The sequence below is a fragment of the Osmerus eperlanus genome, chromosome 5 (genome assembly GCF_963692335.1).
Source record: "Osmerus eperlanus chromosome 5, fOsmEpe2.1, whole genome shotgun sequence".
Lineage (NCBI taxonomy): Eukaryota > Metazoa > Chordata > Actinopteri > Osmeriformes > Osmeridae > Osmerus > Osmerus eperlanus.
Genome location: NC_085022.1, coordinates 20,458,366 through 20,484,598, shown reverse-complemented (window position 1 = coordinate 20,484,598; position 26,233 = coordinate 20,458,366). Strand labels below are relative to the sequence as shown.

At 47.7% G+C, this 26,233-nt stretch overlaps 1 protein-coding gene across 22 annotated transcripts in view; it reads right to left on the bottom strand.

The window, feature by feature from the left end:
- Nucleotides 1-26,233, bottom strand: part of LOC134021558 (pleckstrin homology domain-containing family A member 5-like) — a 70,612-nt gene that overhangs the window by 32,998 nt on the left and 11,381 nt on the right. For 20 of the 22 annotated variants that reach the window (XM_062462517.1, XM_062462518.1, XM_062462521.1 and 17 more), the window contains exon 4: nucleotides 619-702. In XM_062462517.1, the coding sequence (XP_062318501.1) occupies nucleotides 619-702 (84 nt within the window). Of the gene's footprint in view, nucleotides 1-618; nucleotides 703-1,533; nucleotides 1,596-10,049; nucleotides 10,245-26,233 lie in introns of those variants that run through there. The other 2 variants (XM_062462530.1, XM_062462525.1) reach the window with 2 other exon arrangements.

The window sequence follows — 26,233 nt, the reverse complement described above, 5'->3', positions numbered from 1 at the left end:
GAGTGAGGTTTTGACATACAGCAACAGGGAAAGAGGGGATGTTCCCAGCAAGGAGAGCTTGAGGTGACTGGACCCCGGTTAAGTCATGTGGATGGACATGTGACGCCGATCTGTGGAAAGCAGAACAAGTGGAGGGGTCACATGCAGCTCTGTCTGACAGGGGAAAGTCAGCACCGTGCTTGATGGGAAAGACCGGACCATCGGAAGGTCTGCCAGGTCCAGAACAGCGTGTAGATGCTCAAGGTCTGCTGGAGACCATGATGGCGTCTCTCTCCTCCTGCCTTCGCTCCAAGAGCTTATAACAGAATGGTTAGAACTATGCACTGCAGGTGTAAGAGAAACACACAGCAGTCTTGTTTTACACCGCAAGTGAGATATAACACCTGTAAACATATGACAGAAAAAGCATATATTTTGGAAATGCTGTTAACGGAAGGAACAGGAGGGGAAAAAACAGGGGAATTATTTCAGGGAATATGGGGACATATTGTCAACAGAGAGATGTCGGTTGCCATGGCTAATACTGAGTGCTGTTTGACACTGGATTCTAAACCACATTACTGCACGTCAGAAAAATGCAGTCTGGTGACATTCTGAGAGAGAACTGAAGAGGCTTACTGTTCGTTGACGACAAAGATGCAGTTGTCTTGTGAGGGCGAGCTTGAGACAGGATGCTTGCAGGTCACCTTCCGCTCATTGTGGCTGCAGGGGGAAGAGGGAAGGGGGGAGAGAGAGAAATGTTAGAACACCACAGCCATTTAGTCCCATCATTACCATTACAACTACATGTCAAGACTCTAAATCTTAGGAATGGATAAACAGGCTGCCGCGAAATCTTACAAAGCAGGACAAAAGACGAGGACATTCCCTCAAGGCATCATGGTCAAAGTCAGGGGCAGTGTGGCATGCCTGAGGCTGGCTTTGGTCAATCTGGACAGGGTAGGATTAAAGGATTTTGCAAGACGAGAGGAAATGTAGCAGAGGGGGTGACGATTCCCTCTAACTGAATTCCCTGTGGTAATCTTACACCCACAAACACATGGACTCATCCCACACACAGACAACCCACAAGGCAAAATCGAGATCAATTCACAGCAAAAAATACATGTTTTGTTCTATACACCTGAAATGACTGCACATATAAAACCACAAAGAATAGCAAAAATGACTAGTCTTAAGATTTGAATAGGCCAACTCCTTGAAACCATGGGTAACATTTTCGGATTCACCCTTCACAGAGGTGAAGGATATAGAACATAACAATGGCCTCCAACTGTCAGCAGAATAAAACAGTCCACAGCTAACAACAAAAACATGTCATGCTTCTTCCATCAAAAGCCTTGTGACCCTTTTCCATTTGTCTCCAAATCCAAGCACACTGACAACAGAACCAAAAGCATGACAACGGGTAGAAATGACGGCACGTTGGAAATCCAAAACATTCAGACTAAAGTCTAAAACCACTCGTGCCTTCCCAGATGTGACAGGTGTCCGACGCCTGCAGGGACTCAGACAGTAAAGTGCAGTACAGACCTGGAGCCACGTGTGGTCGTGAACTTCAGCATCCTGAGCCTTCTTTAGTAGCTCCTCACACATACACTCCCAACACGCCCCGATCTAGAAGACCTCGTGTGGGATACAGGAACTGAGTGTGGCCCCAGTCTGGAGGCTCCAGCTGCCTGCCCAGTCCTGTGCAGCCTCCAGCCCCAGCCGAATCACACGGACGCAGTCACTCCCACCCACCCAGCCCCGTGGTCCAATAACAGCGTCCGCCTCGTACGACTGGCTTCCCACATGGACGTGATTTAGCACCCCGGTGCGGAGCACGGAGCCGAGCAGGGCAGGAGGGGAGGGAGGAGGAGCAGGAGCGTGGGCAGGGTCGTCTCTACCAGCAGCACACCCTGCAGAGACAGAGGCCCTGCTCAGACAGAGGCCTTGCTCTCTGAACGGATAGGCCCTGGAGGAGGCTTTCATGTCCTGGGAAACACTGCTGCTAACTGTCGTCAGCTGCCATAAATCAGCCTGTTCATTTGGCAAATCGCTGGGCTGGAGAGGAGCCTAGGAGCTGAATAAGTTAGTTCACGGTCGGAACCCGTTTAAATAACTTCCGATCGAATAGTGTACAATTTAGGCTGAGCAAATCCGCACTCATTTGATTACTTAGCTGGCAAATTGCATCAGAGGCAGGGTCTGTGGCAGAGTGGAGGCATTTCCGTACAGTAGAAGAGTGTTTATAAACCTTCATTGCTGACGACTGAAGCGACAGAGGCCAAGGGCGGGCCGAGCACAGCACGTAAACACGTCTGAGAAGTGAAAATCTACAACAGTCTCCACCGTGAACACACGGCTAACGAAATCAGGCTGCTCCTTCCAACATCTCAGCTCACCGTGCCAGCAGCTACCATGAAGGGAAGAGAGCCAGTGGTGTCGCCCAAAAATAATACAGATTTAAACATGGGCTGTGCATGCCTGGAAAAGAGCAAATAGTAAGTCTGAAATAAGGGGGTTGAGTTTCAGTTTAGCCTGGAGAGCAGCCCTCGCCCTAGTCCAGGCCTGTAATTACTGTAGGCAACGCTGGCAGCAGAGGGTTTTCTGTGCGGTCTTGGGGTAGACGAACGGCACCATTTGTGTCTGGCATCCCCTTACGCATGCCTGCGACTCCTCCGCACGTACACTGGCTGCAGTCGAGCAGAGAAACATGCAGGCTGGGGATGGACTTCGGGACAAAATAAGGTGCAAATGAAGATTGCGATTGGTGTTAATGGCTGACATCACTTTTCCAATGTTCTGAGATTGGGCAATTCTTGGGAGTTCGAAGCATGGCCGACACCCTATAATGTAAACACTTTGACAGGTGTATTGTCCGCTACCTTTGGTGACCGCTAATGCTATTGTAAGGCACTGACCTTCCCAACTATATCCGCCCAACATGCTTCCCCTGTAATAAATCTAAATGGAACAGTTAGCTTGTGCTGTGGAGCCCAACACTGTCTGACAGCTAAGAACAGCTAAAGTCAGGGGCAGCTGAAAGGAACCAGAAAGCAAGGACTGCGGGATTCGCGTGCGTTTTAAGTTAAGATAACAATTGATTTAACTCCCATAGAAGGCGGAACGGGCAATTCAAGGGCACCAAGCTCTCATCTTTGATAAGGTGGTGAGATGCACTGAGGACGTGATACACATCTATCTAGCTGCTGGTGCTTACATTATGTAAGCACAGATAGACAGCAGCATCTGTAGAGAATTTAACACGAGACCAGTCGTTCAAGTCCACCTTTGGGAGGGAACATTCACGTAGATCACTGACACGGGAGGCTGTAAAACCGTCATGGCTTCCTGTGAAGACGCCGCCTTCACAATCAACACTGAGCGAGAGGCTCCTTCAACCTTGGGTGACACCTATAAAATCCCAACCTCCCGGTGCTAAGTAAGCCTTTGCAGATGTGTTGATTGACACGCCTACAGGCCGGGTTTATACAATGCAGTTTCGTTAGAAGACTGCTCCTGCACCAGGGAACAGACTCTGTATCAAACCTGATCCAAGTGAGCAAGGAATGGTCACTGAACCTCCCAGAGAAAACACAGTAACTGTAAAGTGACTGTTCTGGTGTGGTGACTGGTGAGAACACAAGACCTGAGTAGTCTCTTGTTCCCCCGGTCTACAGGAAGCAGACACACTAGCGCCAGGACGTACACCTGTTGATTTGAGTCTGTACCGTGAGCCAGCAAGGGACCTCGCCTACCCTTAATCATGGGGATCATTCTTGGCCACAAACAGCAGGAGCGCTCTCAGCGTGACTGAAGCACCGAGGACGTGACGTTGTTTTAAATGGGTTTCATGGTTGTCACAAGGCATCTGCAACGACAGCATGTTGTGAACATGTAATTTATGAAGAACATGTGTCGGCTCGGAGGCTGTGGAGCCACGCATCAGAAGCGCCCCCTACAGGGATTATTAATGGTTAATACTGGAATTAACTCTCAACTAGGAAATACAATCTTAAATCAAATAAAAACACTGCTAAAGCAATGTATTTTTCCTAACTCCTCAACTATTCCTACTCCCCATATTAACGTGAAACGGCATCACGTGTTTTGAAGGATGTGGTCTGTGGTCACAGCAGTAAAAACGGATGGCCTTCTAGGGTCACAGAAGCCGTATAGTAGGAGGAGCATCTGGTAGCACTTTTCCCCTGATGGAGGGCAAAAACATGCAGTTTGTGCCTTCTGGGTAGGCCTCTCCTCTCCTTGTTTTGAAGCCCGCATGGTGAGGGGGGGCAGGGGGACACCCAGCGGGCCGAGGGCTGGGCGAGCAGGGGCTGGGCGAGCAGGGGCTGGGCGAGCAGGGGCTGGGCGAGCAGGGGCTGGGCGAGCAGGGGCTGGGCGAGCAGGGGCTGGGCGAGCAGGGGCTGCGCTCGAAGCTTGAGGAGCTGGGCTGTCCTCCATCATTAGGCTTGAGGAGGGGTAATGAAGACCTCCAGGCAGGGGGGGAGGGGGGTTGAGGGTCAACTTCCCACGGGAGGAAGGCTTTTATTGTCCTTGGTGGGCCTCTGGCTCCTGCTCTCCCACAGCTCTCCATGTTTTAACCTCAAAACTCCAGCAACAGAGGCAGAATACGGCCGTTCTGTTCATCACATTCACTTGCAGCGAAGGAACGCCGCAGTTGAGAGTTAATATGACATGCTACTCTGCACTGAGAGTTATTTTACTTGGAAGCCCTTGAGGAGACTTGAATCTTTCTCCCTTTTAATGCGCTTGTGGGGGGTATGGCCGACATTACAATTCAAAGATTTTATTTCTCTAGCCTGCTTTTCTAAATCATTAAACTTGGCCCACTGCAATCTATTTATTTAACCAGATAACACAGTTTGCTTTCTGCTACATCGTTTTCATTGAACCCATAAATGCATCAGGTTCACAATTAAACGTTTGTGTAACTACTCATCCGGTTATGGTTTGTTGCCTGTAAACAGACAATCAGTCCATCAACAGCCCACTTGGTTTCCATCAGGGCTGAGAACACATTATCGTCAAAAACATTTTAAGGAAATGATAAACAACTTCTCTGACCAACCTTTCCCTAATTAGAATGCAAGCTGTCTGTAAACAACAGAAGCTGACAAGCGGTCCTATCAAGCAGAATTAAATCCAGACTATCACACTGAAGGAAACAAACACAGGTGGGGTAAGATGGAAGGAGAGCGAGTCTGTTCGCTGACAGGAGTACGGAAACTGTCCAACAGGTTCTCGATGACGGGGGTGAGGAGAACCTAGACGACTTTCATCCTAAAACTGATGCACTCTCGGTTTGAAGGTTACCTCAAGATCTTTTACCATGCCATGCTTGTCATCTCAGGTCAAGTCAACCCCACCCTGATTTTGGATGTGGATTAGGTCTCTCTAACACATTCTCATTAAAATGGCATCAACTTGGCAACTTAGTCTATGGAAAGGGTGTGCACAAAGAGTACAGCCAGGAAACGTCTGATTGCCCTTTACCACAATCAACCATAATCAGAAGTAATCAGAAGGTTGCTAGTTCGATTCCCGGCTATGCCAACCAAATGATGTTGTGTCCTTGGGCAAGGCACTTCACCCTACTTGCCTCGGGGGAATGTCCCTGTACTTACTGTAAGTCGCTCTGGATAAGTGCGTCTGCTAAATAACTAAATGTAAATGTAATAATCACCACAATCCCAGAAACCCCCTCTCTCCTTCTGACTCACAGCTACCGTTCGCTAAACATGCTACCAAACCAGCAGCAGAATCCTCTGAGGAAAAGAGACAGAAAGGATATCAGAGCCTTTTGATTGACAGATCAAATTAAAAGCAGCATATTAATACATACATTAGAAACACACCCTCTGTGCACAAAGACTTCCTTTACGAGCCAGTCAAATCCCCCGAATCTACAAACAAAGCCATTCATTGGCATATAAGCCCCTGGTTAGAGCGTGTAGGAGTGTAATCCTATTACTCAGGAGGGAAGTTGGCCAAGGCATCACAACACCATGGTGGACTGGAGAGTTCTGGGTAAAGCTCACAGCCTTGTGACAGGAGTCTAGCGCCTGCGTTGTGGGAAAGCAGAGAATAAGGCTGCACTGGGACTACTCGACGCCCGAGGGACGCTGGACTGGTGCCCTGAATAGCCACAAACCCTGGAGCTGAACAGGAAGAATTGTAGTGTGTATGTCGAACTAAGGGGAGGTAGGGGAGAGGGGGAGGTAGGGGAGAGGTAGGGGAGATGGAGAAGTAGGGGAGAGGGGGAGGTAGGGGAGAGGTAGGGGAGATGGAGAAGTAGGGGAGAGGGGGAGGTAGGGGAGAGGTAGGGGAGATGGGGAAGTAGGGGAGAGAATAAAGGGAAAAGAGAACGAGAGGGGGATGCGATCCCTGGGAGGCCACAGAAAAGCTGCAGTATCATAAAGATATGGGATTCCACAAACAGCCGGCGAGTGATCACGCTGACCGTTGGCGACACAGGAGGCTGAGAAGGGAGACACTTCTCACAAGACTAAGATGAACACTCAAGTCGAGTCAGCCGTCGTGATAGGGTAGCGACACTTGGAGGGCGGGACTTCATTGCATATAGTCCTATGATTGGGCAGCCAGTATCAGGGCTTTTACAGAGGGGAAGGCTCGGACTTTAACCTTTAACTCCTGCATTCAACCACACCCACTACCACAACCCAGTCGCCCGTTCCGTTTAACAAGATTTTATGCCAATAATTCAATTAGTAGACATCTTGATGTTTGCATTGCCACAATCTGCACTGTGTGAAGGTCACACAGCTGAACAAATCAAATGATTGAAATCTCCTTCACCGCCATGGCAACTGGCCCAAAAAAAACAGTATCTGAAGAGTGGCATTCACTGAGGGATGGCCAGAGTGGGCGGATTTTGAGAGGAAATAGTGAAGCATTGGTATACCTATTAGTATGACCACTACCGCATTCATTAGAAACAGAGCTACTAAAATGGCTTCTACCATTTATACCTACCTGTCCAAACACGCATATAAAAAAAAATACAAAATAAAGAACAAGTTTGCAACATACCGAGCATGAGACTAACACACACACACACACACCTCCACAATCGAATATAATGTATTATTTCTTTAGTTTGGGGAATTCGCTGTCCAATTTCAGGCATCATTAAAGACAACAGCCGGTTTGCATTCAACCAGGCTGAGGGAGGACACATGGAGGAAGCCAGTCTCTCAGTATCGACTCGCTATGTCTAATCATCCTTACACGTGTGGCTTCTTATGTCATCACTACAGGCCAAGAGCTACTCCACACCAACATCCTTCCATTCTAATAAGCATTGGATCGATTCATGTTTGTAGCACTGCCTTCCTGCCGTAGGCCCACGCGTGAAATATGGCACCAAACAAATACTGTGTGTCGTGAGCCCTTGGATGTGTGTCTGAATACACCAAACAAGGAAGGACCTGGAAGTTGAGGGATACGAGGATACGGTGACGAGGAGACACTCCTCAAACCTCAGAGGTGAAGTTGGTTTGCACAGATACAGCTATCGCTGCAGGTTTAGAGGGTTCTTACCCCCCTGCTGTGTGCAAGTGAGGGGGGGGAGGTGGAGGTGGAGGAGGGGCTGCAACAGTGGAGCACCATCTGGGGGCCAGTGTGATGCAAAGCTTACATTTAGCTTTTGAAAGTAGTTCAGTTTGAAGACTACTAGTTTTCAAACTGAATGTTTCGATTCCTGGATGGAGCATTTGAATGTAGTTTGACTTTCAACTCTATAACGGTTTTTAGAGGCTTTGTTTGTATAAAAAAAAGGAGCCAGTTGCTTTTGACGTATAAGAAAAGATGCGTAAGAAATGTTAGTATTGAAAGTATTTGTGCTTCTTTGAGTATGACCAACACAATTTGAGTAGCATTTCCGTTGGGGACAGAGAGCCAGTGTTGTGTGCAACTCTCCTCATCGATCACTTTGGAGAGCAGGAACACATCAGAGAAGTGACGGAGGACAGTTTAATAGACGAAGCTAAACAAACACCAACCACAAAGACCCAACAGTCCTTCAGCACGAATGCGCCTCCAACACTGCTAAACTAAGGGAAGTTATGGACGGTATGAATGGAGACCTTTCAGACGGATATTAAAAACCTCAATCAAAACAGGGGTGAAAACTAGCTACAGGGTGCATTCAATCCCTTCTCTTCCTCCCCTCGTGCAGCCTGCAGATGCAGGGAATCTGACAGCATCTCTGCAGAAGGGGGTTTAATATGGGGGTGGACACTTCCCTCTAGTCTCTGTAATTCCACTGGGTGAGCTCATTCCACTCCTGTCTGGTGAAGCATACACCTTCGCCCTCCTGTGCCTCTCTCCCTTCTTGAAGTCTGGGCTCTGTCAGCGAGCGTTAAGGCCTACTGGGCCCTCCTCAACCCAGGAACGCAGACTCCCATTACTCATGCAGCTCTTTACCCTTCCCTGAATGGAACGAGGGCTTTCTGATTATGGTAAAGTGGGGTGGCTGGGAAGTGATTTGACTTCAGCGCCTGCTACTTTGCAGCAGGCGTACGATGAGCTCATAGGGAATATACAATTTTGGTTTGTGTTTTTTTTTTTTTTTTTTTTTGCTACAGCTACTAAATTCTTACACTTTGTGCTGCGCCATTGTGTTTTCTCCGTCACTTTAAGTACACTGTATATTTATGCCCCTATGCTAGGATCACCCACCACAGACAGACAAATCCTAACAGGCAGGACTCCTGATTTCCATCCGACCTTGAATGCGGAGATGCATTTGCCAACTGCATCCATGACAACCCTGCCTTAACTGGTGACAGAAGATGAACTGATGGTATATCTTTTAAAAGAAAGCGCAAAAGCAATATCAAACTTGCATTGATAATCATACTACTTGATGCTTCCCGGTGTTTTAGCTGATTCTAGGCCTCAGTTGCAGAAGAAGGGGGTCTTGCCGGCCTATTAGAGAAGACCATGTCTGGGTCACTGCTCTTAGAAATGGGAGGAGTGGGTGGGCAATGCTGCAATTACAGCTTAATTGACTGTGAATAACAGACAAAGCCTTTTATGGATTATCCTGAATCTCCCCCCAAAGAGGGACAGAGAAAAACAGCCCTGCTGTAAAGCTTTGTAATGCAGTCCGGAAAAGAAGTAGCTTACCTTGCCTTTGAACACATCTGAAATCTCTCCCTTTCCCTCACATTCTCGAACCATCTATCTTACCCATTTAGGTTTTGCGATGAAAAACGCAAAGGCTAATTATTTGTTTAATTTGCTGCATAACAAAGTCCATTAAAACTAGGCAACGCCAATTAACATGTTAGACCCAGGTAATGGAACAAAAACAGGCACAGACACAGGCACACCCCTTAGCTCTTAAGCGATGGTAGGACCACGACTCAAGTCGTTTTTAAACAAACAAAAAGATGATTAAAAAAAAAAGCACTATCCAAGATATTGTAAAATGGTCTAGAGTGTTTTCATAGTCATAAAAACCGAACATTCTTATGCTAAAACTCCTGCGGCTACAACAGTCAGAATGTCTGCATTCGTAGAAGTTTTGTTGACCAGGGGAAGTCAATGTTCATATATTAGCCCAAGGCTGGTACACTGCAATTTCCTATCCTGTAAATTATTATACCAGGCCTACTACTTACAAGTCTACGAACCTTGTAATTTCTCTGTAAATATTAGGCTATCGAAATGCACCTCAAGAAAATAGCTTACAATTAGCAACCTTAAATTCAACAAAAGATTAAATCCGTTACGAACTGTAAATTTGTCATTGAAATAAGACCGTTTTAAGCAATGAATCCTTACACGTCACGGTACCATTATACCAAGAAATAACGCATATTAAGATCCGAATCCTACCACGAGCCTTTTCACACTCCCTGGTAGGCTATTTTTGAAACGTGCAGAAACAGTATATAGACGTTGACTGAACGTCGAAGACAAACGTACAAATTATACAAATGCATTCCAACTAACAGTTAAAACAACAGTGTCGCAAGCCATTCAAATCCATCACACGATACAACGCATTTACTTACAGAGAAAAAGATTCAACAACGTGACTGACGATAAAGGATAATCGTAGAACTATCTGGGAAACACGAATTTAAATCGTTATCCAGATGTGGTCCATCGGTTGGGGGCAAAAATGTAGAGTTCAAGAATGAGAGTCCTCTCCTTTGAAGCGTCTCCTATGAAGTGCGCTCAGATAACTGCTCTTGCAGGGAAATACGCGTCCCAGCTGTCAGTCCTGCCGCGCGCGTGTGCCCGTAGTAAAAATGCTGAAACCTGAGAACGCCGTGATGTCACGGTCCGGATCTAAGCAAAGTGGCCAACGCACTGTTCTCTCAGCATAAACGCAAACAAAGGCTAGAGGGGAGACAAAGAAACTAACAGTTGCAGAGGCTATGGGGCTGTGGCTCGGAACTTGGAGCCAAAGATGGAACAGATAAGAAAACAGCCTCGAGCGAAACACCTAACATTAGCAATAAACAGCGCGCTTGCTTGGCAGTCGCTTTCCTCGTTCCTTTTTCGTTATTTTGCCGCCAGCAGATTGATGAGGCAAACTGCATCCAAATAAAACTACATCTCACCTGCACATGGATGTCATACGACATTAAGTAATGCAATTTCACCTGCTGTAAAATCGATCAAAATACCAATTTCTTTACATTAGACAACAACGTTTCACAATATTTAGTTTCAAATTAGTTCAGCCAAAAAAAAAAAAAAATCTGAATATTAAGTAGGTTTAGCTTAGTTCCACTGGCTATTGAAACCCAAAACACCTTAACAATGACCTCCAATCCAGTGGTCAGACCATTCATCGACTCCTGAACCTGCTGGGAGCAGTCAACAGCACAGGAAGACTCCCTGTGCCAGTCAATAGACACTCAGGTTCCTTTTCATTGGCCGATCCCAGCTGGCAGCGGTGAGGCGCACATCTCTATGATCCTCAAGCTCCTCTGAAGCCTGAATGCCTCATACAGAAAACCCCCAAGCGGGATCAAATGGATTTTAGAAAACGAAGGCAAACCAAGCTCCTCCGCATTAGAACAACGATAATATCAGAAGCGTTCAGACACTGGCTTCCCCCCCAAACACACACACACACACACAATCACCCCTAAATAATGCATCATGAATCCATTAGGAGTGTGTTCACAGCCCTTCAGCCATGCATGTCCCTCTGGAGGCTGCCCCCTCGGGGAGCTCTGAGCCAGGGGATATGCTCACCACCTGGGGCAGGGCTGCAGCGTGGACACCCTAACCCCAACCAGGGAGGGGGACGACACGATAACATGGAGCCAGAGAAGAAGGGAGAGGCTGTCCTACTGAAAGGACTCATGTGAAATGCAATGGGAACCCCATAGCCAATGAGAGGCTTGTGCTCAGACACCCACACAGTGCGGGTCAGAGGGGACAGTCTGAGCAAGCTGCTCAGACATCTGTACTCTGGCTTCCTGTTCCAAGACGGTTGATGAGGAAAAAGATTGCGTTATTTGAGGTTTAAAATCACATACCGCTATAAAAAACGTAGTAAAATATACACTTGGCCACATGTGAAACTGTATATTGTGTGATAATAGAAGCAGTCCATCTGATCATTAGAGTCTAATGGAAAGGCCAGGCGTGATTGAGCTTAGGCAATCCTCCTACACAGTCGCCAACAGAGACCCCTAACACAGACAGTCAAGTTATACCCTGGGGCCGTAACTGTGTGTGGAGGTGTTCCTTTGACTCACAACTTCCCAACCGTTTTAAACATTAATCCAAGTAGGTTCCCATAAACCACACTATATTATTCTTCTCCGACAATCTGTTTTGTGCTTGTATAAAATATGATTCGCTTCGATAGAGTGGTTTTAGTAAACAATAACTCCTGGAGAGAACGAGAGCCATGGTAGAGCAAGTAGGAGCATGCCGACGGGATCAACACAGGCAGAGCAGCAGCCAGACAACATCTCCGTGTCCTCTGCCCGATCTGTGTTCTGTGCCGAGTGCGTGTTCGACGCAGAATCTGTTTCATGCTAACACTTAATGGAGAAACGCTCATTTGGATTTTGAATCTGTGTAGCATCTCATACATGATTGATTGCCCACTGTAGGAAAGCCAGATACAAAAAATAAAAACAACTGCAAACACATAAACCCAGACCTGAGTGCTAGGGTGGATAACAGGGGAGTGCGTTTCTGTACTGTAGGTGATGGGAATGCTGTTCTCGTGTTAATGTACTACCTCTCCAGATTGATTTCCCCTCTCATCATTCTGAGATTTCTGCCCTCATCTGTTTTTATTTCCTTCATATTTTCTGTCCATTACTGTTGCAGGCGAACCAAGCACATGCACAGCGTGAATTCAAACTCTTGTAGTTCATCTCTCACTCTGAAGTAAAAAAAAAAAAAAAGCGTCCTTATGTTGTTATCTTTTGTTTTTGAGGTAAGTCCAAAACAACATCCTAAGGTACAGCATTGCCTGAGAGACCAGGAGTGTTTATCTAGTCCAACTGAGCCTCATGGCCCAGGGTCAAAGAGACAGACAGGTGTACAGGAGTCGACAGAGATGAAAGGAGAGCACATTTAGAGCAGAGAAATTAGGTTGGCCATTTTAGAATTAGGGAGAGAGTGTGTGTGTGTGTGTGTGTGTGTGTGTGTGTGTGTGTGTGTGTGTGTGTGTGTGTGTGGGAGGGGGGTGAATATGAGGAAGGGAGGATCCTGCTTCATCGCACTGAACTCCTGACATGAAACATCCAAGCTGGAAGCTGGGGAGCAGGGAGAGGGAGAGTCAGGACCAGGCCCAACCCCCATCTAAACAGTCGGAGGGGAGTGGAAGGCCTAAATGCCTTTTCCAAGAATGTTTTTCATGTGAGGGGAGTGGAGAGAGGCTGACCACTCCAAGGTCACACAAACCCTGTGTCATCTTACTCCAACAACACTACTTTAGCCTAATTGATGTGGAACAGTCTGCTAGGTTTTATGATGTGAAGGGATGCAGGGGTCTGTTGACGAATAAGAGTGTTGGGAGCCAAGAAGCATGTCCGCTTCCTAACCTCTCTCTGCCCCTGAAAGACTATTCAGTGTGAGGTTGGTCTTACATTTACATTTAGTCATTTAGCAGACGCTCTTATCCAGAGCGACTTACAGTAAGTACAGGGACATTCCCCCGAGGCAAGTAGGGTGAAGTGCCTTGCCCAAGGACACAACGTCATTTGGCACGACCGGGAATCGATCTGGCAACCTTCAGATTACTATCCCGCTTCCCTAACCGCTCAGCCACCTGACTCCCTGGTCTTGCAGTACAGTATTAAACACGGCTGTAACAAAAGATGGAGATCAATCCAGGCCTTTGCATTCAAAAATGTATTGGCTCAAGTGTGGCCAATCAGTAGTCATGATGGTTTTTTATGGTGGTGTTCCAAATTTAGGAATGCTTTAGGTGGTTAGAAGCTACTGAATTAAATTATATTCATAGAAAAGGGAATGATAAAGGAAACTCAGCAAGGATAATTCAAATAAATACATTTCAAAGTTCAGTAGGGAGCTTACATTTCTAACAACCAACAACAACATACACAAACCAGCATGTTGGTTCATCGTGCTTTAAATTCAGTCGTGCGAGAGTAGTTTGCATTCTAATACCAGCACATTCATTAGGATCAATATGCATCATAGCGTGCTTTTAAGCTGCATGTTGCCATTACGGGCTCCTTCCGATCGTCAGCTGGTAGATGCAGAGGAAAAGCCTCCAGACCTATTACCGGCCCACGCAGTCACACAGATGAGAGAGAGCCCAGGCTCTCAGAGTATTCACATGTTTATCCACTCTCAGAGGATGCTCTCCCTCTCCCTCTCCCTCTCCCTCTCCCTCTCCCTCTCCCTCTCCCTCTCCCTCTCCCTCTCCCTCTCCCTCTCCCTCTCCCTCTCCCTCTCCCTCTCCCTCTCCCTCTCCCTCTCCCTCTCCCTCTCCCTCTCCCTCTCCCTCTCCCTCTCCCTCTCCCTCTCCCTCTCCCTCTCTCTCTCTCTCTCTCTCTCTCTCTCTCTCTCTCTCTCTCTCTCTCTCTCTCTCTCTCTCTCTCTCTCTCTCTCTCTCTCTCTCTCTCTCTCTCTCTCTCTCTCTCTCTCTCTCTCTCTCTCTCTCTCTCTCTCTCTCTCTCTCTCTCTCTCTCTCTCTCTCTCTCTCTCTCTCTCCCAACACAGCTGCTGGTTATTACCCGTTAGTGTGCAAGCTTCCTGCCAGCAGAAATCCCAGACGCCCGAGGCGTAGCAGGTGCACGCTCGCGTTGCGGGGAGCAGCGATGGAAGACGTTAGCAGTAGTAGTTAGTGGCCCGAGGTAGACGGTGACTCGGATCCTCTTGGCGTGTTGGCCTGTGCTCCTGCAGTGCCCAGTGTTCTAAACAAGCCATGAAGGGTGGACTGCGAGCATGCATGAAGAGGCCCCATTATGAGTGCTCCTCTCAGAGGGCCACAGAAAGGACACCCCCCCCCCCCCTCTCAGGGAGGAGGAGGGAACATGCCGTTTTGCCCGGGCAGTTTCTCTGTGTCTGTGGAGTGAAGCTGAAAAACAATGGAAGATTCCTAGGCTGCCTGAGCGCTGAGGTCCCAACGGCAGCTCTGGGAGAACACCAGGTGACCGACCGAGGAACAGGAGCTCGCACAAGTGACACGCCATCCAATGGAGATGTGGCTTCAGGGGTCAGGGATGGGCATGTGACACGCGCTGCCACACATTCTATGGTTAGCCTGTGCATGCTTGTGCTTTTAACGAAAGGCTGTCATGAAACACCTAGTATCACACGCTGATGTGTGATTCAGCTTTGACAGGTGACTCCCCCCCAGGAGCGGAGAGAAGTTGTGTTGAAGCCGGGTGTCTGGTTCCTGAAGAGCAAAGCCTCCCCCCACCTCAGTGAGCTATTCCTGTCTCCATGATGGAGGCTGTTGACGGGATTTGAGTAATCTCGCCATGAGTGGAGATTCGTTTGCCTGCCTGGGCCACCCAGATTAAAATGAAAGCTTCACTCGTGGAGTCAACTTAAGACAGCAGCTCACCCACCATCTCCTCATCTTCAGCCGACTGAACCAACAGCATACATCGTATCGAAACTACACGACACTAAAGGCTTAGACGTGGTGATTAAAAAATCTTGATCATACCCAAGAGAGACGGTCCTTAGCTCCCTCAGTGACGAGTCTGCTGTTGTGAAGTCCCTCTCCAAAAAACTAAACAATGATATTTCAGTAAATGGTGAAACGGTAGCGTGAGAAAAGGAGAAGAGCCCTCAACAGCACAGACTGAGGAAGATCAAGAGGAAGTGCCATTTAGCAGAGGTCAAAAACAAAAGACAATCAATGAGGCGCTCTGTGTACCCAATGCGTCCTCGGGCTGGCAGGAAGTCTGGCGGAACTGAACCCTGCCACGGATCACAACGCCACACTGCGTGCTCATAATCACAGGCTTCGGCCCCCAGAACTACCCACTGTACTAATGAGACATTGAAAATCGATAGCCTGTATCTGAGATGTGTTTAATGCAAGAGCAGACATGCTAATTGGAGGCACAGTGCCTTGGTCTGGGGGGGCCCTGAGATGGACCATAACTAACACGCTTTGGCACAAAACTTTGAGAGCGAGCACGCGGGGAGCAATAGTTCTAGATGTCTCAAGCTGTAGTGTTGAGGCGAGATAGAATAAGGGACTCCAGTCCAGGAAACCCAGGGCCTTCTACCTCAGACACAACGCTGCTTTCTGGCCAGCGCCATCACAGGGCTGCAAGGGACACGGCCAGCTGCCCCTTCACCTGCCACGTGAGTCTTTGACAGGCCCACATTCCCAGGTTTCGCGAGTGAAAACAGCACCGGCGAGGCGCTGTAGCAGGAGAACCCTGAAGAACCCCTCCCGACATCACATCTCAAGCCCTCGCTGCTTTCCTTCTGACAGGAGCTGACTTTCCTCGCTTCTCCACCTCAGTGGAACCGTCAGTAAACACGTGAAGCATTTCGCTGTGCGAAGAGACACGGTAGCGGCAGCGAGCATCTCTGACCACAGGATTGACAGCGGAAGCCAGTCAGCCTCCCTTGTTTACATTGAAGGATTAGGATTACGCAACGGTGGCAATAATGGTTGACACCGCTGTAGGTAAAAATAAGTCTGTCAGCATCTCATTCGATGCCATTTTTTCTCCTCTAAAACAGGAATGTGTCGAAAGTTTCTGAAATCTAACAGTATTCACTTAAGGGTGGCAAGGAAAAGTAAGGATCACATTGGGTCTAATTGGGGGGGATCATTTCCTCTGGCTCTGCATGCGTGGATGATGAGGGTCTTCTGTGTACACATTACAACACTAACACTGCAATTACAGGGGAAGGACTCCACACCATTACCCCTAAATATCCCCCCTGATGCTGTGCTGCAAATGTCAATAAAATCCCTTGAATCTTTCTACAGCACACAGGTCTGCGCTCGCCGAAACCACTTGGGCCGGAATTGACGCCTGACCTTTTCCGAGGCTCTGTGGACGATCCCCCAAATCGCTTAAACGCTTAATCATGGAGTCACAGAGCCAGAACACCTTCGGTTCGAGACCTACCGTTCAAGACACCAGAAAGAATGATAAAGAATCTGATTGGTTGGTCGGAAGGTCATCTGCTTGTGTGAAAACAAGCTATTTCATGGCGTATTAGACCACAGATTTAGATTAGAACTATAGTCAGTCCCCCCAACCCCACCCCCCTCCCTTCACTCAACCTAGAAAACAAGAAACCAGGTAAAAAAAACTAGTCACGCAAAAACGTGACTGGTGCTGCCTTGACTCAAGCTGACATCATTAAGTCATGTCCTAGATAAGAGAGCGGTTTGGACATGACAACCATCACGCATCACTCTCTCCCACGTCGACTGGCAGAGCCCTCGCAGGCACAGGACGGGCAACGGCGGTCAGACCTACTCACTTCTGCAGTGTTCTCATAGCCATGGTATGGCTGGGAGGACAGACAGGATAGCTAATGGGAATCTAATAAGATGGTCTGACTCAGTCCAGGTGGCGGAACTGTACTGTGTCGGGCGGTCTGGGGAAGGCACCGTGTTCAGAGACTTGATAAGGGGGTAATAACCTCATCCATGTAGACAGGGGCACCCAAAAGACCAATGGCAGAAAGTCATTAGGAACCAGCAGGCGCGGGGAACGGACGGTAAATAGCACCTCTCTCCACAGCATCATAAAGACCCGGGCCTCATTCCAACTGCTCATTTCCCCAAGATTGCTTTCCTTGTTTGGAATTGATTACGGAGGAGCCCTGAGAGGCACGGCTGCTTTTTAATAACAGGTGCGGCTGATTTCAACATCAGGAGGGAGGGGCGGATGGAAAAAATATATTCAGTATATCAAACATGACGCCAGCTGTGAGTATCATCATCATGATTCCCATTCCCCCGACCAGAGGTACATTAATGGACTGATGGTCATAAATGCAGGGTTACATAATTCACATAGTATACAGCTTGGTTCAAGGCACTCTTCACACTACACCTGCTTCAGTCAGAAACTCAACATCCCTGCAGTCAGACTCCATCACCAGCAGAAACAGAGCCGCTGAAATATCATCTATAACCAAAACTATGGCCCTCATTTTGTACTTCTACCAAAATATCCATCATTGTTCTCCGTCACAGGTGGACTATGTAAGCTAGTTTGAAGTGCTTACCTGTGACTGTCAGTGAGGTTTTCGTTCCGTCACAGCTCCAGAACTCCAGATCACAAGGAATCTAAGCTTGCTCTAGAACCATCCTCTCCTACTCTGAGCTCAACTAAAGTTAAAAAGCTGCACCCTTTTACACTGTAGTGGGTAAAAGACAGTAAAAAAAAAAAAAAAAGAGTACAGGTGACAAGGGAGTAGAACTCCAGAGGATATTGAGCGTGAGCGAGGTGAAGCTACCAGTGTGGGTGAGTGCAGTGGTACGAGCCAAGGTTCCGCAGACTGAGCATGCTCAGTTGGCCTGCCACGGGCCTGCCAAAGCTTCTGCAGCTCCACCAATGTGGCCTAATTCTGATACAACCGATAAAACTGACGGTACGGCCGGCAAGAGTGTGTGTCTGAGGGTGTGTATGCGTGTCTGTGTGTGTGTGTATGCGTGTGTGTGTGTGTATGCGTGTGTGTGTGTGTGTGTGGGTGTGCAAAAATCCAATCTCTGCTCATCAGCAGCAGCCGTAAACAAATCCCTTTCCCCAGGCGATGGGCATTATTGATCTCTCTGTCATCAGAGGCCCATCTAGGGACAGTCGCAGCTATCGAGTCGCAACCAAAACCAGAATCAAGAGATTCCAGAAAGTTCCGAGCCGCGGCCAGGGCCAGGGCTTCAGCTGGTTGCTGGCCTGGTGGTGAGGAGGAGTGGAGGAGAGAGGAGGGATGCTCCAGTTCCTCGGCCCACGCAGGGCGGGGCTGGCCGTGGGGCTCCACACACACAGAGGGACGGCTGCACTGCCACGCTCTCACAGAAGGCTGACTGATGGAAGTAATGGCTTACTAACTGGGTCGACAGGGAGTGTGTGTGTGTGTGTGATTGAGAGAGAATGTATATGTGAGAGTGTATCATTGTTTGTGGGTCGACGGGGTGTGTGTGTGTGTGTTCTGCGTTAGGGTTGTATGAGCGGGAGTGTATGATTGTGGGTCGACAGGGTGTGTGTGTGTGTGTGTGTGTGAGTGTGTGAGAAAGCATTTGTGAGTGTATGATTGTTTGTGTGTGTGTGTGAGAGAGCGTATGCGAGTGTGTGTGTGTGTAATGTAGGCTAGATAGAGTGCAGTCCTGTGTGAGCCTACAGAGGGGACCCTGAATGCAGTGCATGCTTGCCAACTACAGACCTAACCGGCACTGCACTGTCACAACGCTGCCATCTCGAAAATACTAGATTTATTTGCCATTGAAGGGGAAATTGTGTGTGAAATGCTTCAATAGGCTCACAATTTGTTTTGTTTCATTTTTTGGGGGACACCGACAAAGCTGGCGCGAAATGAACAAACGGTGGTGATAAATAAACATGTCCTGTAGGTCTCCAGACTGTGTGCGCTGTGTGGCAACGAGCGAAACTGCAAACAGCCCATGCAGCCTGCCTCTTCAGACTCTGTTCTAGAAACCGGCTCAGACCAGTCTACTGTCAACAACATCTCAGTGATAATTGTCAACCTGACATTCTGGGTTGTCGTTCTCTGTACTCCCTGATGACAGAGTTTGGCAACAACATGTTACCTGTACGATGAAAAAGGAAGTGGACGAATGTGGAGGATGTTCCATCTCAGGGCTCACAACATTCTAAACAACCGCCCTAAAGACTAGACCAGTATTAAACAGCCCTGCAGACTACAGACTAGACCAGTATTAAACAGCCCTGCAGACTACAGACTAGACCAGTATTAAACAGCCCTGCAGACTACAGACTAGACCAGTATTAAACAGCCCTGCAGACTACAGACTAGACCAGTATTAAACAGCCCTGCAGACTACAGACTAGACCAGTATTAAACAGCCCTGCAGACTACAGACTAGACCAGTATTAAACAGCCCTGCAGACTACAGACTAGACCAGTATTAAACAGCCCTGCAGACTACAGACTAGACCAGTATTAAACAGCCCTGCAGACTACAGATTAGACCAGTATTAAACAGCCCTGCAGACTACAGACTAGACCAGTATTAAACAGCCCTGCAGACTACAGACTAGACCAGTCTTCAACAGCCCTACAGACAAGACCAGTATTGGTTAAACTCTTGTAATCACTGATAATAGAGGGCTGGTAGCAACGGCTCAACATAGATCCTAAGTTGCAGTTGCAGTTGTACTGTATGTGCAATTATAAGGACGACAAGAAATCCGACAAACAAACTCCACCCTTCAGTCTTCCGACTCCCAAAGTGAAGCTAGATCCAGCGCCCCACATCCACATTTGATACCATGTCATACTCTGGCATCCTGTTGGATCCATATTTGAAATTGGGACAATCAATGCAGCTCTGGGACGAGGGGGGACGAGGGGACGTGGAGAGAACCGCTGGGAAATTAGGGCAGTGCCCAGAGCAGAAATCCGAGACGCTGCTATGATTCAGCACAAGCCCCCTCTGGTCCAGTAGGCCTCTTATTGTCCTCCTCCATCACGTTTCACTCCCTCAACATCATCTCTGCATCCTACTGAGGCCCTCCGCTTTCTGGGTTTCCCCATAGCCATGACCAGGATAAACAAACATCCTATTGATCAACAGACAGACTAGCTAGTTAGTTTGTGTCTCATCCCCCACACACAGGACCAAACACAAGCAGGAGAGCGATCTCCTTTCACGACCTCATGCTGTTACTTCACAGCACGTGGGCCTCTGTAAGACCAATCAATACACCATTATCCATGACTGGGAGGAAACTCTTGAGAGATGCCTTTATCTCTCCAGCACTTCCCTGCTGGGGGGGGGGGGGGGGGGGGGGGGGGGGAAAGGGGGGTGTCAGTGATTCAGCATCCGAGAAAGAGCATCACATAGAACCACTGGCAGCTTTCAGTTGAGGATCTCTTCAAATCTATTTCCCTCTCCGAGCTGACAGCTGTCTGCGTCCAGAGCCTCGGCAGGGAACAGCCGAGGGAGAGGCCACAGAACGGGAGCACAGATCTGACGTTATGAGGAGTAGCAGTGATGGACAGAAGTAAGGGCTGCCTGTTAAAAGTCCCTACATTTGATCAAGATCCTATTTGGTCGGGTTAAGCTTTCCATTCGGACTAATGATACAGCCAAACTACTCCAAACAGTGGCTTTTGCCGGAGACTATCCTTTCCAGAGCATGAGCTATAACAAGAAAAAAAAAAAACTGTCAGACTCCCACATATCTAGCCCACTCGGTTGAACATTAAAGTCACTCAGACAAATCAATGGCGTGTGGGCTTAAGTATTCATTCTCGAGGTCCTTCTTATTTCAGTGACATACCTGAATGGTGTGGACCAGGCAGCACACAAAGGCAACCCCAAGGAAGAGAAGGGAAAACAAGGGAGGATCAGTCAGTTATCAGCATGGAACCTAGTAACCCTGGAACCACTGAACTAGGATTGGTCTGCAGGGCATAAGGTGTGCTGTCGAATCACCAGCCGACAGGTATCACTGCATTAGGTTCCATCAGACTGATTTAGCAGGCGCAGGAAAGGAACACATGGGAAGGGGACTGCAGGTCTCTGTGTTTGCTTGTTCATTCGAAAGGAAAGGGGTGCAGTGGTCAGTTAAACAACAGCGCCCTCACCTGGTTGGTTGAGCCAGGTACACCGTGACACATTTACATTTTAGACATTTAGCAGACGCTCTTATCCAGAGCGACTTACAGTAAGTACAGGGACATTCCCCCCGAGGCAAGTCGGGTGAAGTGCCTTGCCCAAGGACACAACGTCATTTGGCATGGCCGGGAATCAAACTGGCAACCTTCAGATTACTAGCCCGACTCCCTAACCGCTCAACCACCTGACTCCCTGACACCCCAGTGCAGCGGCACCAAACCTTACAGGACCTGGAGCAGGACTGCCCAACCCAGGGCTGCAGGAGTGCTAACATCATGTTGGTGTTTGTTCCCAACCCTTCTCAAGAACATCTGGTTCTGATAGGCGTGCGAGGAAGATTGTGGCAGACCCCTCCCACCCTGGTCACTCCCTGTTCCAGCTACTCCCCTCTGGCAGAAGGCTGCGGTCCATCAGGACCAAAACCTCACGCCATAAGAACAGTTTCTTTCCATCTGCTACTGGCCTCTTCAACAAGGCCAAGGACTCCCATTGACATTCATTCACTTATTTAACTATTATAAGTCCATCTAATGGCAATTACAGTATGCATAAGCCACCTTATCTCAGTATCCGATTGCACTATGTTGACCACTCACGCTGCTCATTCTATTATTATTTTTATATACATTTTATTTTATATTTAAATTGTTGTATTCTTAGATTGTTTAGTCCTTAGAAATAGTTAAACGTTTGTACTTTTACTTAATTTAAGATTCGTATATGTTTAGTGTGTTGCACCTCCCTGCCACAGTAAATTCTGTGTTTGTATAACATACATGGTGAATAAACCGGATTCTGATTCTGATATTTAGTTGGTTGACGAGCTGAATCCTGTTTAGAGTGAAAACCCACACGTTTTTTTTTTTTTTTTAGATCTTCAGGAGCTGCTGAGGTTGACAACCCTGGCCTAGAGATTTACAATAGTGCCTTCTCCAAAACGATGTTTGTCACTATTTGGAAGAAGAAAAAACAAGTATGCCTGTATGAGAACCGATGAACCTCCTCAGGAATCCTACTGGATTTTCGCAAACACACAATGTACAGTAAGAGATATAACAAAAGGCAATAACAAAAAGTCAAAAAATACCATTCTTCAACCAACCCCACGGGAGTGCATTGACAGCACTGATGGAATAATGGCAGAACACAGAACTGTGCTAGATACATAAATCTGGTTTGATTTAAGACTGCATGAAACGTTTGTCATGTTTCTAGAACACAGGCTGGTGCTCTGCTGCCCTCTGTTGGTCGATCTCCTCCATTAAACTCGGAGAATGGGCAGGACCAATGTGATTGTGACGTAAGGATCCATTTAGGCTGTGGACTTAATCTTGTTTGTTTGCTTCTCACATTCAGCTCTGCTACCTCTGCACGCCAAACAACTGGATGCGTTTCAAAACACAACATGAAAGAAATCATCTTGTGTCGATGACTCAAGGAATGCACACATAAAGAGCTCCCACACAACAGTGGTGGGCTGGTTGTAACTATTCAATTCATTGTCATACAAGAGCAGTAACAGACGAATCAGAGGGCAGCAGCTGGAGCGAAGAAACAGCCCTGCTTTTGGGAGAGCTGCCAAGCTGAGATACACACACACTTGAAATGAGATCACTGCCTCTGCAGCACTCAGCTCAGAGACCCTGCGTATGTACTGAGAGGAGAGAGGAGAGGAGAGGAGAGGAGGAGAGGAGGAGAGGAGAAGAGGGAAAGAGGAGAGGAGAGGAGGAGAGGAGGAGAGGAGGAGAGGAGAGGAGGAGAGGAGAGGAGGAGAGGAGGAGAGGGAAAGAGGAGGAGGAGAGGAGAGGAGGAGAGGAGAGAGGAGAGGTGAGGAGGAGGTTCTCTCACACTAATTACTGACAGAGCAGGGAACTACGCTATGTAGAGCAGGGGTTCTCAAACTTTTTGGGGCCAGTGACCCCTTACTGGGGAGAAAATGTTCCAAGGACCCACCCCCATAATCATAACCCCCATTCAGCACACCCTTTGTGCTCTTAAATGGGCACAATATGCTTGTTTTATTGGTGCAAATGGTCCCCATCTGTAGACTATTATATATTTTTTTTTCATTTTGTAATGATACAGCACAATTTTACAACGTTATAATTTATGGCAAATCATTTTGCTGACCCCCTGGCTATGGTTCGCGGACCCCTAGGGATCCCCACTTTGAGAACCACTGATGTAGAGGATCTCTCGGCACAGGCGCTGAACAGACACGCCCTCAGACTAAAGCAGGAAATATGCACATGTGCGCGCACACAGATTATGAAACACCTCAGCAATCATTATTATAGAAATGTATCAGAAAATGGCTGTACCAGTCTCTTTCTCTTAAAGTAACTGCTCTGTGCATCCTTTCCTGCTATTTCCTCTCCAGAAGGCATTATTAAAAGGAAGTTCCCACTACCTAATAAGAGAGTCCATGCCAAAATCCCCCTTGATCAAAGAATACATTCGATCCTGAAAAATGACTTCAATTAAATAAGACATTTTCAACCTCAAACTAATTCAGATCAAAGCCGCTTTCATCTTTCCATTGCATATGTTAGAGGAATAAAGGTTTCAGCAGGGCTGACACCCTTGCATGCATGCGACCAAGGATGAGCTGGCAGCCGTGTAGAAAACACGTTAACGCACAAAGCTTCCTTTAGACATTGTTGCATCTCTCTCCTTCTCTCCCTCTCTCCCTCTCTCCCTCTCTCCTTCTCTCCTTCTCTCCTTCTCTCCTTCTCTCCTTCTCTCCTTCTCTCCTTCTCTCCTTCTCTCTCACTCGTTTTTTTTTTCTTCATCGCTAACCATGAACATTTTCAACTTGAGCGAAAGATGCGAGTAGGCGTGTTGCATTGACTTTACATGTAATCTTGCCGCACGAAAATTCGCTTTGCGTTCGGTGTAAACATAGCATTAGTCTCACAAGGGCCTAACATTGCAGTTAAACATGCACACACAAACAGCACCTGAAAAAAAAAAAAAAAAACTTCTGACTTCATAGTTCTCTAAACACACCCCTTTGAATTGCACAGCCAACCATACTAAGAGGAAAACACAGCTCTGTTTGTGTAAGGTTCGTTGGCTTGCTGTAATGTAGCGCTCAAGTACTGCGCAAAAATACCTTCTCCAATGGCCACAACATTAATCTTGCACAGTCTGTTGGGAAACCTGTCGGCAAGGTGTTGCAATGAGACTGCCACACCTAGAACCGGTGGGAGAATAAAACAGACCAGCCAGTCCAATGCATTTCCTAATCCTCCCTCTACTCCCTAGAGAGAGCTCCACACAGCAGTCCATTAGAGGCCAGCGTGGTGGTGTAATAGCTCGACCCTAGCCGGCAGCCATTCCAGTTCCAGCCTAGCCAATCATCAAAGCTAATTCTGAAGCAAAGTCCAGACAGAGGGTGAACGGACTAGGACACTTCTGGGGAGAAGAGGGGGAGATTTTTATTTATTTTGTACTGTAAAAAAAAAAAGGTCTCGAGATCTTAAGCCTCTACGGTTTGGGGGAGGGGGGCCAGTGCATGTGAGACTAGCGTGCCACTGCTAGCGTTTCAGTTGGGAGGGTAACAAATGCACGGTAGAGTAAGAGGAACCTGAACTCATGATTCTACGGGGGCACCGTGTGGCCTTTTCAACAGACACTGGGTGGAACAGATCTGGACACATGTTTGCGACTCATCGTTGTAAGTCCCATGCACTCAGTCACCTCCCTGACAGCACAGACCAACAACTCTATTGTGTCACGAGAGCGGCTTTGGTTACTTTTGCGTTTGGGGTCACCACTAAATGGAGCGTCTGCAGAAATCATTTGCACTTTAAAGAGCTCCAGTCAGGTGTGGAGTTCACGTTCTCATTACTGGAGCTTATGTAAGTCAACACGAAAACAATGACACAAACAAACACACAAACAAACACACATATGGCTGCAGCTGCTGCCTGGATGCTTGAGCATATCTATTAAGGTTTCAAACCTTCATCTCCCTCAGAGAGTGCGAAAGAGCGGTTATTTCTGTCCTCCGTGCGTCTAGCTAGCCTGTAAGGAGTTCCTCCTCAGGGCTCTGGGAATACTTCAACCTGGCAGAGAAGAGGCCGTGATGCATTTCATCAGTGGAGTGGATCCTTGCGTAAACAAAGACAAGCCGCCTTTCTCTCTCTCTCTTTCTCTCTCTTAGGGAGGAACTTGAAATCAGGGAATGCAAACAAGACACTGGCTGACTGCGGTATAAAACCATGATCCATGGCATATTTGTTTCTGAGGGCATTGTCCTGTCAGTCATTCAGACACCTCGTTGGGTAAAGCCAATTGGGAATCTGGCAGCCGGCCAGCTTACGTACTTTCAACCGGGGGAGTGGAACTTCAAGTGTACACATTTACACTGTCACACTGCATGACTAATGACACCGCCTCCTCCATAAATAAACAATGAAAACAAATGTTCTAAAAAGGCGAGCTGCAATCTTCCGGTCCATGTCTTGCTCCCAACTCCAAGCCTGAACTTCGGCTTTGGCTACAGATCTGGATCCCCAGATGAGACGGTGGATTGATGGGGTCCACGGTTGCCAGGGACGGTGGATTTATGGGGTCCACGATTGCCAGGGGGAACCAAGTCCAACAAGACATCATCATCATTGGGTGAATTAACCAAATCAGCCAGCAGAGGTCCTACCATTATTCTACCAAAAGAAGTACATCTGCAGCACAAGTAATTCCAGTATCAATCAACCTATAAATCCTTCGTATTCACTCCCATATCTAATAAAAGAAAGCCAAGCATAGATGGATCAAACACAAACTCCTGTACGGAACAGCATAACGTGTGTGTGTGTTTTGGGGGGGGAAGGAGAGGGGGGGGGGGCGCAGCCCTAGTGTGAAGAACAGCACTAGGGTGGGAGTGCTGCATTTACCCCAGCGTGAGTAGCACCTATATTTAAA